This window comes from Cetorhinus maximus, chromosome 32 (genome assembly GCF_964194155.1).
Source record: "Cetorhinus maximus chromosome 32, sCetMax3.hap1.1, whole genome shotgun sequence".
Classification (NCBI taxonomy): domain Eukaryota; kingdom Metazoa; phylum Chordata; class Chondrichthyes; order Lamniformes; family Cetorhinidae; genus Cetorhinus; species Cetorhinus maximus.
In genome coordinates this window covers 178,395-191,897 of record NC_135910.1, presented here as the reverse complement: position 1 = coordinate 191,897, position 13,503 = coordinate 178,395, and the positions used below count along the sequence as shown (strand labels likewise).

General features: G+C 44.5%; 1 protein-coding gene across 2 annotated transcripts in view; it reads left to right on the top strand.

Annotated features, from left to right (window-relative positions):
* Positions 1 to 13,503, top strand: part of axl (AXL receptor tyrosine kinase) — a 205,380-nt gene that overhangs the window by 147,223 nt on the left and 44,654 nt on the right. For both annotated transcript variants that reach the window (XM_078533351.1, XM_078533350.1), the window contains one exon: positions 11,939 to 12,034. In XM_078533351.1, coding sequence (XP_078389477.1) covers positions 11,939 to 12,034 — 96 coding nt within the window. The remainder of the gene's footprint in view (positions 1 to 11,938; positions 12,035 to 13,503) is intronic.

Genomic DNA, 13,503 nt, shown 5'->3' with positions numbered 1-13,503 from the left:
ACAAAAGAGCACACTCACCTCCCTGAGGCTAAGTGCTGCCTCAGGGAGATCAGCACCAAATTTCAAAATGGGAAATATGGACAAATAAAACTTCCCTGATATGTCAGGGACATGTCCATCATTTTTAATTCGACTTTAATTAAATGTTTAAAAACCTACACGAAACCTCATCCCGCCCGTGGATGAGGTTTCATTCTATTTCCGAAGCCAACATTAAGGTTGGACGGGCAGGTCCATTAACTACTTCAATTAGTTTTTGAATGGCCTCAATTGGCCGTTGACAGGTCGGCGGGCGCACAGCTGATCCGGCTGCGCCCCCACCAACCTGAAAGTTTAAATGATGCGGGGTGACATCACATCAGGAGTTCCGCCCGATGTCTTCCCGCGTCGTTATACCTGTCAGTGAGCAGGCGCCGCCCCTCGCTCAACGAACTCAATATCCTGCCCTTGAAGTAATTTTGAATTTTGGTCACTGTTAGAATGTAGGAAATACAGCAAACAATTTGTGCACAGCAAACTCTACAAACCCCGATATGATCATGACCGGATAATCTACTTGAGTGATGTTGCTTGAGGGATTCATTTTGGCCAGAGCTCCCCTTTCCGCCATCAAAGTCGTACCAAAACATCTCTTACATCCACTTGAGAGAGCAGCTCAGCCTTTGGTTTGACGCTGAGTGGTACAGGTATGGAATGCACTACCTGAGAGTGTGGTGGAGGCAAGTTTAACTGAAACATTCAAAAGGGAATTAAATGAAGAATGTGCAGGGTTACAGGGAGAAGGCAGGAGAATGGCATTAAGTAAATTGCTCACTTATGGAGAGTCTGTGCAGACACGATGGGCCAAATGGCCTCCTTCTGTGCTGTAACAATCTCATTCAAAAGTCATCCCTGTCAGCGCAGCACTCCCTTAGAACTCCACTGGAGTGTCTGCCTGGAGAGACTGCTCATGTATCTGGAGCAGAACCTGAACCCATGATCTATTGACTCTGAGGAGAAAGAGGAACAAACTGAGCAAAGGGAGGGAGTCATAGCTCTACTCAGGTGCTACTGATCTCAGCAAGAGGCTCAGAGGGTCAAAGTAAGGCCCAATACACTGGTTTCTATGGTAATCCTTTTCAGCCCCTTGCTGCACTGGGGTTGGTTATGGAGATGCTGAACTTGTGTAGGTTGTGATTTTTTTTATGGCATCACCAAACATTGAGTCACCTTTTTTTTGGAAAGTGGCCTTGAGTTTCCTCTGTGCTTGTGCCCAGAGATGCCCACAATCTGACATCATTCCCAATCAATCACATGACTTAAAAGATCATGAACTTTTGGGCAGAAGATATGTCCAAATCTTGTTTTTTTTGTTATTGATTGCTCTTCCTCCTCTGCCCCAAAAGAACCATACTCCCTGCAAGTTACAGAAAACGATGTGTGAGTTTGTGCAGTTAGGCTTTGTTCAGAGCTGCCATTGAAACTATGACCAGATTTTTGGACACATTCTCCTGGTCTTTTATTGCAATGCTTTGGGCATTTTGTTTTGAGGGATTTATATTCACTGAAGCCTGTTCCTTTGAATGCATTTTTATGGCATAAGCATAAGGGCATTAAAAAAATCAAACCAAATGAAGCTCACTTCAAGCAGAAATTTCCTTAAATTATATCAGTTTTGGACTGGAACATCCTTTTTTTGTTTCCAAGGAAATGAAAAGGGACAAATAGAGATCATTGGCAATGACAAGCCCAATGGGCATGTGGTCATTTTCAGAAACATAAAAACAGATTTTTAAGAAGTCTGATTCTATTTTTTGACTTTTGCCTGCATACATGAAGACAGGGAAACGGTGTGAATATATGCCGGGAGAAACTAGCTCCTAGTATATGTGAGTAGCTATATTGGGCACAGTAGGGTGGTAGTTATGTTACTGGAGCAGTAAGGCACAGCCCCGGGCTAATTCTCTGCAGAATGAGAGTTTGAATTCTACCATAGTAATTGGAATTAATTTTTAAAATCTCAAAATTGCGCTAAAAGGGATGATGAAACTGTTCATAGAATTATTGAATGGTCTAAGCAAAGAAAGAGGCTATTCTGCCCATTGTGTCCATGCTAGCTCCCTGCAAGAACAACTCAGCTAGTCCCAATCCCTCCACCATTTCTCTGGAACTGTACATTTTTTTTCACCTTCAGATGTTTATCCAATTCCATTTTGAAAGCTATGATTGAATCTGCCTCCACCACACTCTGAGGCAGTGCAGTCTAGATCCTAACCACTCGCTGCGTAAACAAATTTTTCTTCATTTTGCTTTTGCTTCTTTTGTCGTTCACCTTAAACTGTTGCACTTTTGCGGCCCTTCTGCCAAATCCCTCTCTCCATTGGGATCCCTCATGCTTTTGAATGCATCTATCAAATTTCCTCTCAACCTTCTCCTTTCGATTGAGAACAACCCTAACCCCGCCAACCTATTCATGTAACTGAAGCCCCTCATCCCTGAAACTAATCTCTGAGAAACCTTTCCTATACCCTCTCTAAAGCCTTCACATTCTTCCTAAAGTGTGGCGCCTGAATTGGACACAGTACACCATTTGAGGTCGAACCAGTGTTTTACAAAGTTTGAATTATCATAAAGGCCCAACTTGTTCACTGAGGCCCTTCAGGGAGGGAAGCCTGTTATCCTTATCTAGTCTGGCCAAATGGTGATTCTAGTCCTTCAGTGAGGTGGTTGGCTCTCAACTGCCCTCTGGCCTAGCAAACCACTCAGCTCTATCAAATTTCAACCAAGGAGAAGGCTGGCCACTATCTCCTTAGGCAACTAGGGATGGGCAATAAATGGATCTTGCGAGCAGTGCCCACAGTCTGAGAATCAGTGAAGAGAAAGTTATTTCAGAAGTGCACGATGTTGAAAGAATGTTCTTCTCCCACCTCTGGAAACAAAATGATTTTCTCAAAGTGACGATTTGACCAGATGTTATGGTGCTGATGTTTATTGATAAGTACCAATCGAAAAGAACAAGATTTAATAACCAATATTTTAGCCTAGTTCTCAGCCCCCATCTGAATAATTTCCCAGTCTGTTAACTTACATAAAAGCAAAATCCTGCAGGTACCAGGAATCTGAAATAAAAACAGAAAACGCTGGCATCTCAGCAAGTTAGGCAAGTCGGTGAAGAGAAACAGAGTTAGCATTTCAGGTCAGTGATGATCTTTCATCATGAAGCTCTGGAATGAGCTTCCTAAACTTCTCCATGACTCAATCTCTCCGTCTCTCTTCTCCTTTAAACCTCCTTCTTTCACTAGGTTTTCCTAATATCTCTTGGTATTAGGAGATTGGCATCAATTTTTATCTGATTCCGCTCCTGTGAAGCAGATTGCAATATTTTTCTAAGTTAAAGGTGCTATATAAATCCAAGTCATTGTTTAAACATCGGGAGGGACGGGGTTAGGTTTGGCTGGAAAATCCACATCTCCTCTTCCACCCCATGTGACCAGAGACCTCGGAGAGATGTACAGCTGGAGGAGGTTACAGAGATAGGGAGAATTGTACGGCTGGAGGAGGTTACAGAGATAGGGAGGGTTGTACAGCTGGAGGAGGTTACAGAGATAGGGAGGGGTGTAGGGGCTGGAGGAGGTTACAGAGATAGGGAGGGTTGTACAGCTGGAGGAGGTTACAGAGATAGGGAGGGTTGTACAGCTGGAGGAGGTTACAGAGATAGGGAGGGTTGTATAGCTGAAGGAGGTTACAGAGATAGGGAGGGTTGTACAGCTGGAGGAGGTTACAGAGATAGGGAGGGTTGTACGGCTGGTGGAGATCACAGAGATAGGGAGGGTTGTACGGCTGGAGGAGGTTACAGAGATAGGGAGAATTGTACGGCTGGAGGAGGTTACAGAGATAGGGAGGGTTGTACGTCTGGTGGAGGTTACAGAGATAGGGAGGGTTGTACAGCTGGAGGAGGTTACAGAGATAGGGAGGGTTGTACAGCTGGAGGAGGTTACAGAGATAGGGAGAGTTGTAGGGGCTGGAGGAGGTTACAGAAATAGGGAGGATTGTAGGGGCTGGAGGAGGTTACAGAAATAGGGAGGATTGTAGGGGCTGGAGGAGGTTACAGAGGTAGGGAGAATTGTACGGCTGGAGGAGGTTACAGAGATAAGGAAGGTTGTATGGCTTGAGGAGGTTACAAATATATGGAGGGTTGTAGGAGCTGGATGAGGTTACAGAAATAGGGAGGATTGTAGGGGCTGGAGCAGGTTACAGAGATAGGGAGAATTGTACGGCTGGAGGAGGCTACAGAGATAGGCAGGGTTGTATGGCTTGAGGAGGTTACAAATATATGGAGGGTTGTAGGGTTTGGGAAACGTTACAGAGATAGAGAGAGTTGTAGGTGCTGGGGAAGGTTACAAGGATGGGCAAGGTTGTGTGGCTAGAGAAGGTTACAGAGATAAAGAGGGGTATAGGGGCTGCAGAAGCTTACAGAGATTGGGAGGTGTATAAGAGCTGGCTAAGGTTACGAGATAGGGAGGATGGTGCAGCTGGAGGAGGTTCCAGAGATTGGGAGGGTTGTAGGGCTGGAGGAGGTAACACAGATAGGGAGGATTGTAGAGTGGGATGATGTTACAGGGATAAGGGTTGTTGTAGGGTTGGAGGAGGTTACAGAGATAGGAAAGTTTGAGGATGTGAAAGGATTTGAATACGTGGATCAGAACTTTAAAGATTCATCATGCAAAATACAGATGAGCCTAGCCAGGCTGTGGAAATGATGCTGACTGAAGCACATCCATGGGTGGAGAGTTTAATGGGTGTGGTAAAAGTGTCTGTGATTTTTATTTTTAAATTTTGGCTCACATCTGAGCAGCCTAGAACCACAGTGCTCCTTGGACTGAGAAGTCAAGGGTTTGGTTCTTGTAAGTGGAGCTGGAATGAATGAGAGCAGCACAGGAAACTGAGACAGGATTGTCCTCTGCCAAATCCACGCATTGGCAGGGGAGGCTGGCGACAATTCAGGAAAATCCAATTCAGCTATAGACCCAGGACACAGGCCAAGTGCTAAATATATTTTATGTTTTACAAAGAAATGAGCTGAAACATTGTCTTTCACCATTTCAACCTCCCCACCCCCAATCACCCCCACACCCACAATAAAACAGGCTGCAAGCTCCAAGAGATAGGGTCCTTGTATTGACACTTTAGCTGCCTCAGTGTATCTAATTCCACCTTGTTTTTATATTCAGGGTTGCCAATCCGATTGGACCAAATCCTGGAGATTTTATCATATGACCGCCTGCCTTCAACTGCTCTGCCTGTCAAACTTCCTTTTTTCCTTCGTTCCAAGCTTATATAACTAAGAAACCAAAATGTTCAAAGTATATTTAAAAATACACTTTTTTAATACACCAATGATTTTTCTGCTGAGTTTCACTGGCAGCGGTGTGCAGGAGAACAGGTCCTTAACTCCAGGAGACTCCAGGATGATCCTAGACAAGGATTACCTCAGGGTCAAGTTTCTGAGACCCAGTGTTGAGGGCATCTTGCACTTGGGGGCAGTTTATTAGAACTATGGAGTGCACGGTCCTTAATTAACCAATAAGATGGTACTTCCACTTGTGCAGCAGTCCAGCACTAGGATATAAGATTCTTAGAGAGTGGCCACAATATGGATTAATGCATGGAGTAGATAAGGTGAATGGCGTAGATACATTTAAAGGGAAGTTAGATAAACACGAGTGATGAAGGAATTGAAGGATATTCGGGTGCAGAAAAGATTCACAAAATTGGTTCTTGGAATAAGGAACCTCAGTTACTAAGATAGGAGAGTCTAGCAATGTTTTCCTTGGCGAAGAGAAGGTTGAGAGGAGATTTGGTAGAGGTATTCAGAATCATGAGGGGTCTGCTCAGAGTAGATAGGGCAAAGCTTCCCGTGATGTTCAATGGCATTACCATTGCTGAATCCCCCACTATCAACATCGTGGGGGTTACCATTTACCAGAAACTGAACTGGATTAGCCATATAAATACTGTGGTTACAAGAGCAGGTCAGAGGCTGGAAATTCTGCAGAGGGTAACTCACCACCTGACTCCCCAGAGCCTGTCCATCATCTACAAGACACAAGTCAGGAGTGTGATGGAATACTCTCCATGATTGCAACTCCAACAACACTCAAGAAGCTCGACACCATCCAGGACAAAGCAGCCCACTTCATTGGCACCCTATCCACAAACATTCACTCCCTCCACTACTGACGCACAGTGGCAGCAGTCTGTACCATATACAAGATGCCCTGCAGCAACTCACCAAGGTTCCTTCGACAGCGCCTCACAAACCTGTGACCTCTACCACCTAGATGGACAAGGGCAGCAGAGGCATGGGAACACCACCTCCTACAAGTTCCCCTCCAAGCTACTCACCATCCTGACTTGGAAATATATCGCCGATCCTTCAATGTTGCTGGATCCAAACCCTGGAACTCCCTCCCTAACAGCACTATAGGTGTACCATGGACTGCAGCGGTTCAAGAAGGCATTTCTCATTCACCTTCTGAAGGGCAAATGTTGGCCTAGCCAGCGATGCCCACATCCAATGAACAAATGTAAAAAAAGCTGTTCCTACAGGTGAAAGGATCAAGAACAAGAAGGCACGGATTTAAAGTAATAGACAAAAGAAGCAATGAAGAAAAATGTACGAGTGGTTAGGATCTGGAATGCGCTGCTTGAGTGTGCAGTGGCGATAGGGTCATTGAGGTATTTAAGAGGGAATTGGATCATTATCTGAAAAGGAAGATTGTGCAGGGCAGTGACTAGTTGGCACTAGGTAAATTACTCCTTCAGAGAGTCAATGCAGACCTGACTAGCAAAACGGCCTCTTTCTGTGCTGTAACCATTGTATAACCTGTGATATGTTGATGGGGTTACATGAAAAGGGGTGGGAAAAGACCCATGGGGAGCATAAACACTGGGACAGACCAATTGACATGCACGGCCTGATTCTGTGCTGTAAACTTTGGCCTGGATGTTTGCAGAATCATGGTGACTCCAGGGACCTGCCAAAATGGCAGGCTGCACCATGACCTAGAAATCCTGGCCCCAAATCTGACATACTATTTTAACTGGGGTGTCTGGGGTGCAGGGGGGACAGGGGTGGGTCTTGACTCCTACATGGGAACCACATTTTCACTGAATCAAGGGTTTGATCCCACAGTGTGGAAGTTATGAATCTTAAGGGAAGTTGTAAATGCTCTTGAAGGGTGGATAAGATCTGTAGTACTGTCACACTATCAAGTTATAAGTTGTAAGTTCACATTTTGTTTGACAGCTCAAAGATGTTTTAAGGATTGGTTGTCTTTGATGTGGGGTTATGCTTTGATGAGGGATTAAGCACTTGAGGAGATTTCAATGTATTGAATGGGCTTTTTTGACTGGGGCTTTTTATATAGTGAACTCTGTAATTGATATTTAGAGCTTTTTAAAATTTCATCTCAGCACGGCACCTGAGGCCTCCCCATGCTGGATACTGAGTTGGCATGGCAGGTGTAAGGGCAAAGATGGGTTGTCATGGTTGGCATGAGTTAACACTAAGCTGACATAGGGACTATAAGGGCCAGAAGGATGGGTGAGGGGTCATAAATTGACACTAAGTTGCCATAGGGAGTATGGAATTGGTTGGCTTGAGATTACAGGTGTGAGTTTGGGGAGCAGGGGGCGGTATGAGGGGATGTGAGAGCTTCAGAAAACAAGTGCGACAATGTCCCAGAGAATCTCGGCAGCCCCTGTGGCCACCTCCGATCTGCGTATGGAGATGGCCGGTCTGACTCCTTCCTGCACCCGTTCCCCCCCCCCAAATGAAGATCCAGGGCGCTTTTTCTCGAGGCGGCTGTGCCAAACCGGGAGAGTTCCTGATTCCCGCTACCTGACTCGGGAGCAGAAATCCTCGCCTATATGTGCCAATTGACTGCCCTGTTCTGATAGAGGTTGTTGAATAATGATTGGGATCAGGAATTGTGGCTGGTTGTTCCATTTCCTTCTTTCAGTCTCAGGGGGTCCATTGCATTGTCCCAGTTTCTGCTTTATCAATGAATGCAGCATTGGCTGGTAACTGAAGTTGGTTGTTTTCGATGTGCATGTATACAAGCAGCGGTGCTACCCATTGATCTGGTGTTGGTTGTTTTCTATGTGCTTGTATACAAGCAGTGGTGCTACCCATTGATCTGGTGTTGGTTGTTTTCTATGTGCATGTACACAAGCAGTGGTGCTACCCATTGATCTGGTGTTGGTTGTTTTCTATGTGCATGTATACAAGCAGTGGTGCTACCCATTGATCTGGTGTTGGTTGTTTTCTATGTGCATGTATACAAGCAGTGGTGCTACCCATTGATCTGGTGTTGGTTGTTTTCTATGTGCTTGTATACAAGCAGTGGTGCTACCCATTGATCTAGTGTTGGTTGTTTTCTATGTGCATGTACACAAGCAGAGGTGCTACCCATTGATCTGGTGTTGGTTGTTTTCTATGTGCATGTATACAAGCAGTGGTGCTACCCATTGATCTGGTGTTGGTTGTTTTCTATGTGCGTGTATACAAGCAATGGTGCTACCCATTGATCTGGTAGGAATGTGGAATTCAAAACACAAGCAGATCACCCATGGTCCTATTGAATGGCGGAACAGGCTTGAGGGGCCGAATGGCCTACTTCTGCTCTATCTCATATGTTCGTATGATCTAATGGCAGTGGGGCAGATGAATATTATAATGTGAAACCTCACTGGTGTAGCCTCACAATGTATTATAAAGATCAGGGGCGTTCTCCCTGGCCAATATGTATCGGTCAACCAACACCACCTCAAGGGCAATTAGGGATAGCCAACAAATGGTGGCCTAGCCAGTGATGCCCACATCCTGTGAAAGAATTAAAAAAAAACACATTATCTGGTCAGTATCAGATTGCTGTTTGTGGGCTCTTACTATGCATAAATTTGCTGCTGCATTGCCTACATTACCATGGAGAATTATTTAAAAAATACTTAATTGGCTTTAAAGCACTTTGGGACATCCTGAGGTCGTGATAGTTGCTACATAAATTTGTCTTTCTTTCTTTAGTTGGTTTTGAAATCCATATTGCGTGTTATGCATCTCTGTACTACTCAATAATAGCTGGAAATCTTCAGTCTTGCCAGACAGCACCCTACAATGCTCCACATCAGCCCAACGCCCGCGCCACCCAAAAAGGTGCTTCTCTCTCCCAACAACAAAGTGGAAGAGCGCAGGGATTTTGCTCCTGGAGGAAGTCCGCAATTGCAGTGGGCTGCCACTAGGTGGCAAGCGTTACCATCTCGTAAGGTGCAAAGATGCCAGAAGCTCGGCTTGTTCTCAGAGCTGAGAAGATTAGGGGGGAAATTTAACACAGATGTTGACAATTATGAGGTGTTTTAACAATGTAGATAAGGAGTAATTGTTCCTACTGTTCCTTGTACTTTCAGTCAGAACCAAAATCAGCCTCCAGGAAATAATGAAAACCCAAAATAGAATCAGCCGCATTCTCCACGGTAATTTTCCCTGGCTCATTCCACCATCTGGGAATCTCTGGTGGGAATGGAGCTCCTGGTAACTTCTGAAATGAACCAGACACAATAAAAATTAAGCAGAGAATCCCAAAACCAAACAGGAGGCAGACGCTGGAAATGTTTCTGTTTGTTTATGCTATGGATACTGCTGTACTTATATAATTGAACACTCATTTTCCAAGTCCCAACGTGTAAGCATTTCAGAATCTGTTGATAGGCTTTTGGGTGGCCTTGGTTGCACTTTGACTTTTGACCCTTCCCATCTCCCATAATGTTTCTCCGAGGAGCCATTCAGTGAACAGGATTTGATTTATTTAAACTGAAGAGCTTGTCTTGTGTTTGTATTTCTAGATATCTGAAGCCTGATGCACAGAGAGTTTGGAAAACTGATATTAAAAAAAACAGGCCTTCAATGCAGGGTGCAGCGAGGGTTGCTACATGGGGACCCTGGTTGATACTGGGGCCATCATTGGCATTGGTGTCCTTGGCTGGTGCTGGAGGCTGTGGGTGGTACTGGGGACCCCGGGTGGTCCCTACAATAAGTCCACCTTGCGGAATCTCCACTTTAGGCCAGAAAATAAAAAGCATGCATCAGTTTTTTTTGTCACACGTATGTCACATGTACTCCTGGGGGGAAGAGGTTTGCCAACTCTGAAAATATTCATGGAGATTTCAGCACAATGACATCCTATCTCCAACCACCTAGCCTGCAAACTCCTGCCATTGGTTTGTCACTTGACATGTTGTCCTCGTTCTGCTTTTCAAAGCCAATCGGAAAGGGAACAGCCTCTTCATAACTTTATTGTTTTCTCATGTCCAGTAGCTAATAATCAAAAGTGTTCAAAGATAAGAGACTCACAATTTATTTTAATGCCCTCTGGTTCTTCTCCTGGGTGTTGCTCCCTGTAGTGTGCAGGAGGTTAAAGTTCAGTTCCTGGAGACTTGAGTGTAATCCTGGAGAGTTGGCAACTCTCGGTGGACACAGTAAATAGTAATCCTGGTATGCTGAGTTTGACCAGAGGCTCTGGGCCCTCTCCTACAATCAAGAGTGACTGCAGCTCCATTGTTAACTTAATAGAGTTCAGCTTGCAAAAAATTGGGATATACAATGAGTGAGAGCATTGTGCTTCTTACCTGGGAGCCTGGGTGGATTTAAAACCTCTCCATTTTGAGAGGAGATAGTGTTAAGAGAAATGAGATTGGTATTGTGTTGCATTTCCCGCACATGGACAGGCCATTCAGCCCTACTGCTCTATGCTGGTGTTGATCCTGTACATGACTATCCACCCACTATTTACTTCATCTCACCCCATCAGCATATCCTTCTGGTCCGTCCTCCCTCATGTCCTTATCCAGATTCATCTTAAAGTCTCAAACACATTTCTAAAGGTTGCATCACATGATTTCCTGCCTCCAACTGAACTGTCAAACATCACTTTTCTCCCTATCTGCACTACTTTTGTAACAATTACACCCACCAAAGAATTGAAAAAAACTCTTGCTTTCCTTGATGGTTTTTCTCCTGTGTTTCTCACAGAGTATCCAGGAGATTAATTTTCAAGTCTAGGAGTCTCCAGGGCAACCCTGAAGGGTCAGCAACTCAAGTTTAAAAGCATCTTTGTTATTTGCCTCAACTACTCCCTGGGGTAGCACGTTCCACTTTCTAGTCACTTGCTGCATAAAAAAAGTTCCTTCTGAATTCCTTATTAGATTTATTAGTGACACCTGATACTCGTGGTCCCTAGTTAGGGTCTCCACCTGTAAGTGCAATCATCTCCCCTATCATCATTTTAAAGGCCTCTATCAAGTTACTTCTCAATCTTCTCTTTTCTAGAGAACCTTTTCAATCTTTCCTGATAGTATACGCCTTGGTTCTGGTATTTCCTGCCCTGAATTAAAGTACGGTTGTAACTGTTGATCAGCTCGATTCTGCTCACATTGACACTTTACTTCCTTAAATTTATTCTTCTATGTGATGTGGGCATCACTGGCAAGGCCAGCATTTGTTGCCCATCCCTAATTGCCCTTGAACTGAGTGGCTTGCTAGGCCAAGTCAGAGGGCAGTTAAGAATCAACCGCTTGGCTGTGGATCTGGAGTCACATGTAGGTCAGACCAGGTAAGGACGGCAGATTTCCTTCCCTAAAGGACATTAGTGAACCAGATGGGTTTTTACAACAATCAGCAATGGTTTCATGGTCACCATTACTGAGACTAGCTTTTCAATTCCAGATTATGGAATTGCCCAAGAATGTTAGCCCGGACCTCTGGATTACTAGTCCAGTGACATTACCACTGCACCACTGTCTCCCTTATCCTTATTATAGGCTGGCACAATGAGCAGCTCAGCTTTCTGACTGAACTTCAAGAATTAACAAAGCCTCTGGTGTTTTATTTCCTCCCTCTCAGTGAACACTCTGGGAATCAGTGACGACCTCAAAGAGAAGCTCCGGGATGTGATGATTGACCGACATAAGTTGGCACTGGGCAAAACTCTAGGAGAAGGTAAGGACATGAGCTTGGTTGCTGGGGTAAACCTGCTGCATGGTGGTGGCAAATCCCTATCGACGAATGTGCAGAAGAGTCAATTTTGAGTCCAGGCTTTTAACGATATCTTTTGCAGTGATTGTGGAATGGTTACCGTTAACTTATGGATCTCTTGGAGGTGTTTAAAAAATAAAGGGTAAGAAACCTTTAATGAGCATTTAAGGAGAAATACCCATGGGGTCTTTTATCCCCACCTTCTAAATGATGCCACTGTTTCTAATTAGTTGCTTTGGACCATAGTGAAGTTTAATGAGGACGGCAATGTGAGCAAAGAGGTGAGAGACACCGTCAGACTGTGTCAGGTGACTCTTCCATCTTCCCAGATTGGGCCAATGAGAAGTTTAAGCTATGTAATCATATTTGGACTTGTGAATTAGGGATGCCAAAAGCTTTGAACTGGGCACTAGTTGGGTATAGAAGAGGGTACAGGGAATACAACTAAATCCCTTATTAACCCAATGCCCTGCTCCTGCTGGTCAGAACTGCACCTGATCTCTACAACTGGTAGAGCTGCCAACTCTAGTTGGCTATATTCTTGGAGGCTTTATCACATGGCCTCCCTGCTCCAACTACCCCATTCCATCGAACAGGCTGTCATTTTACCCCTGAGTTATTCATAGCAGTGTTTAATCTCCCAATTAAAAGCTTTTCATCAATCCTGAAACCAGCTCCTCCATGAAACCCTGTCCTGAAATTTGTTCTGCAGACAAAATTCCTTTCATAACATGGCAGCACATCCAACACCTCAGTATCCCCGTCAGTGCTTTTCCTCATTTTAGACTCCCAACTCTTATAATCCCCAATTCTCACTCCTTTTAGGAGTTAAGTGACACGTCTTCAACTAGTCTTTAGGGTTGATATTGGGATTGAGTTTTGGGTTGGAATTTCGAACAGGTTTAGAATTGAGTTGCGTTTGGAGTAGGGATTGCGATTGCAATTTATTATCGTTAAGATTGGGAAAGGATGAAGGTTGGGATTGAGATTGGAATTATGAGCAAGATTAATTTTGGGATTGGAATTCGAATTGGGATTGAGATGGTGTGCCTTAGATTGGGACTGAGATTATGATTGAGATTGGGAGTGGGATTGAGATTGGGAGTGGGATTGAGATTGGGAGTGGGATTGAGATTGGGATTAGGACTAGATTGGAATTAGGCTCATTTGTAGAGACCGGGCTTTATGGAAAGTGGCACATATTGCCTGCTTTGATCTCTTTCACTTTAATGTACGTTAACTCCAATAATTGTACATAAATGAAGGATGAGTCTGGAGCTAGTCTCAAGCAGGTTGATTCTTCAGCCAACTCAACAGAGTGACAGACTCCCAGTCCCTTCCCCCGACCCCTCAAGTGTTACAGCTGTACCCCGTGTTCTCTTTTGAGTAAACCAATTAAAACAAATGAACAAATCGAGCGCGAATTAAAAGGC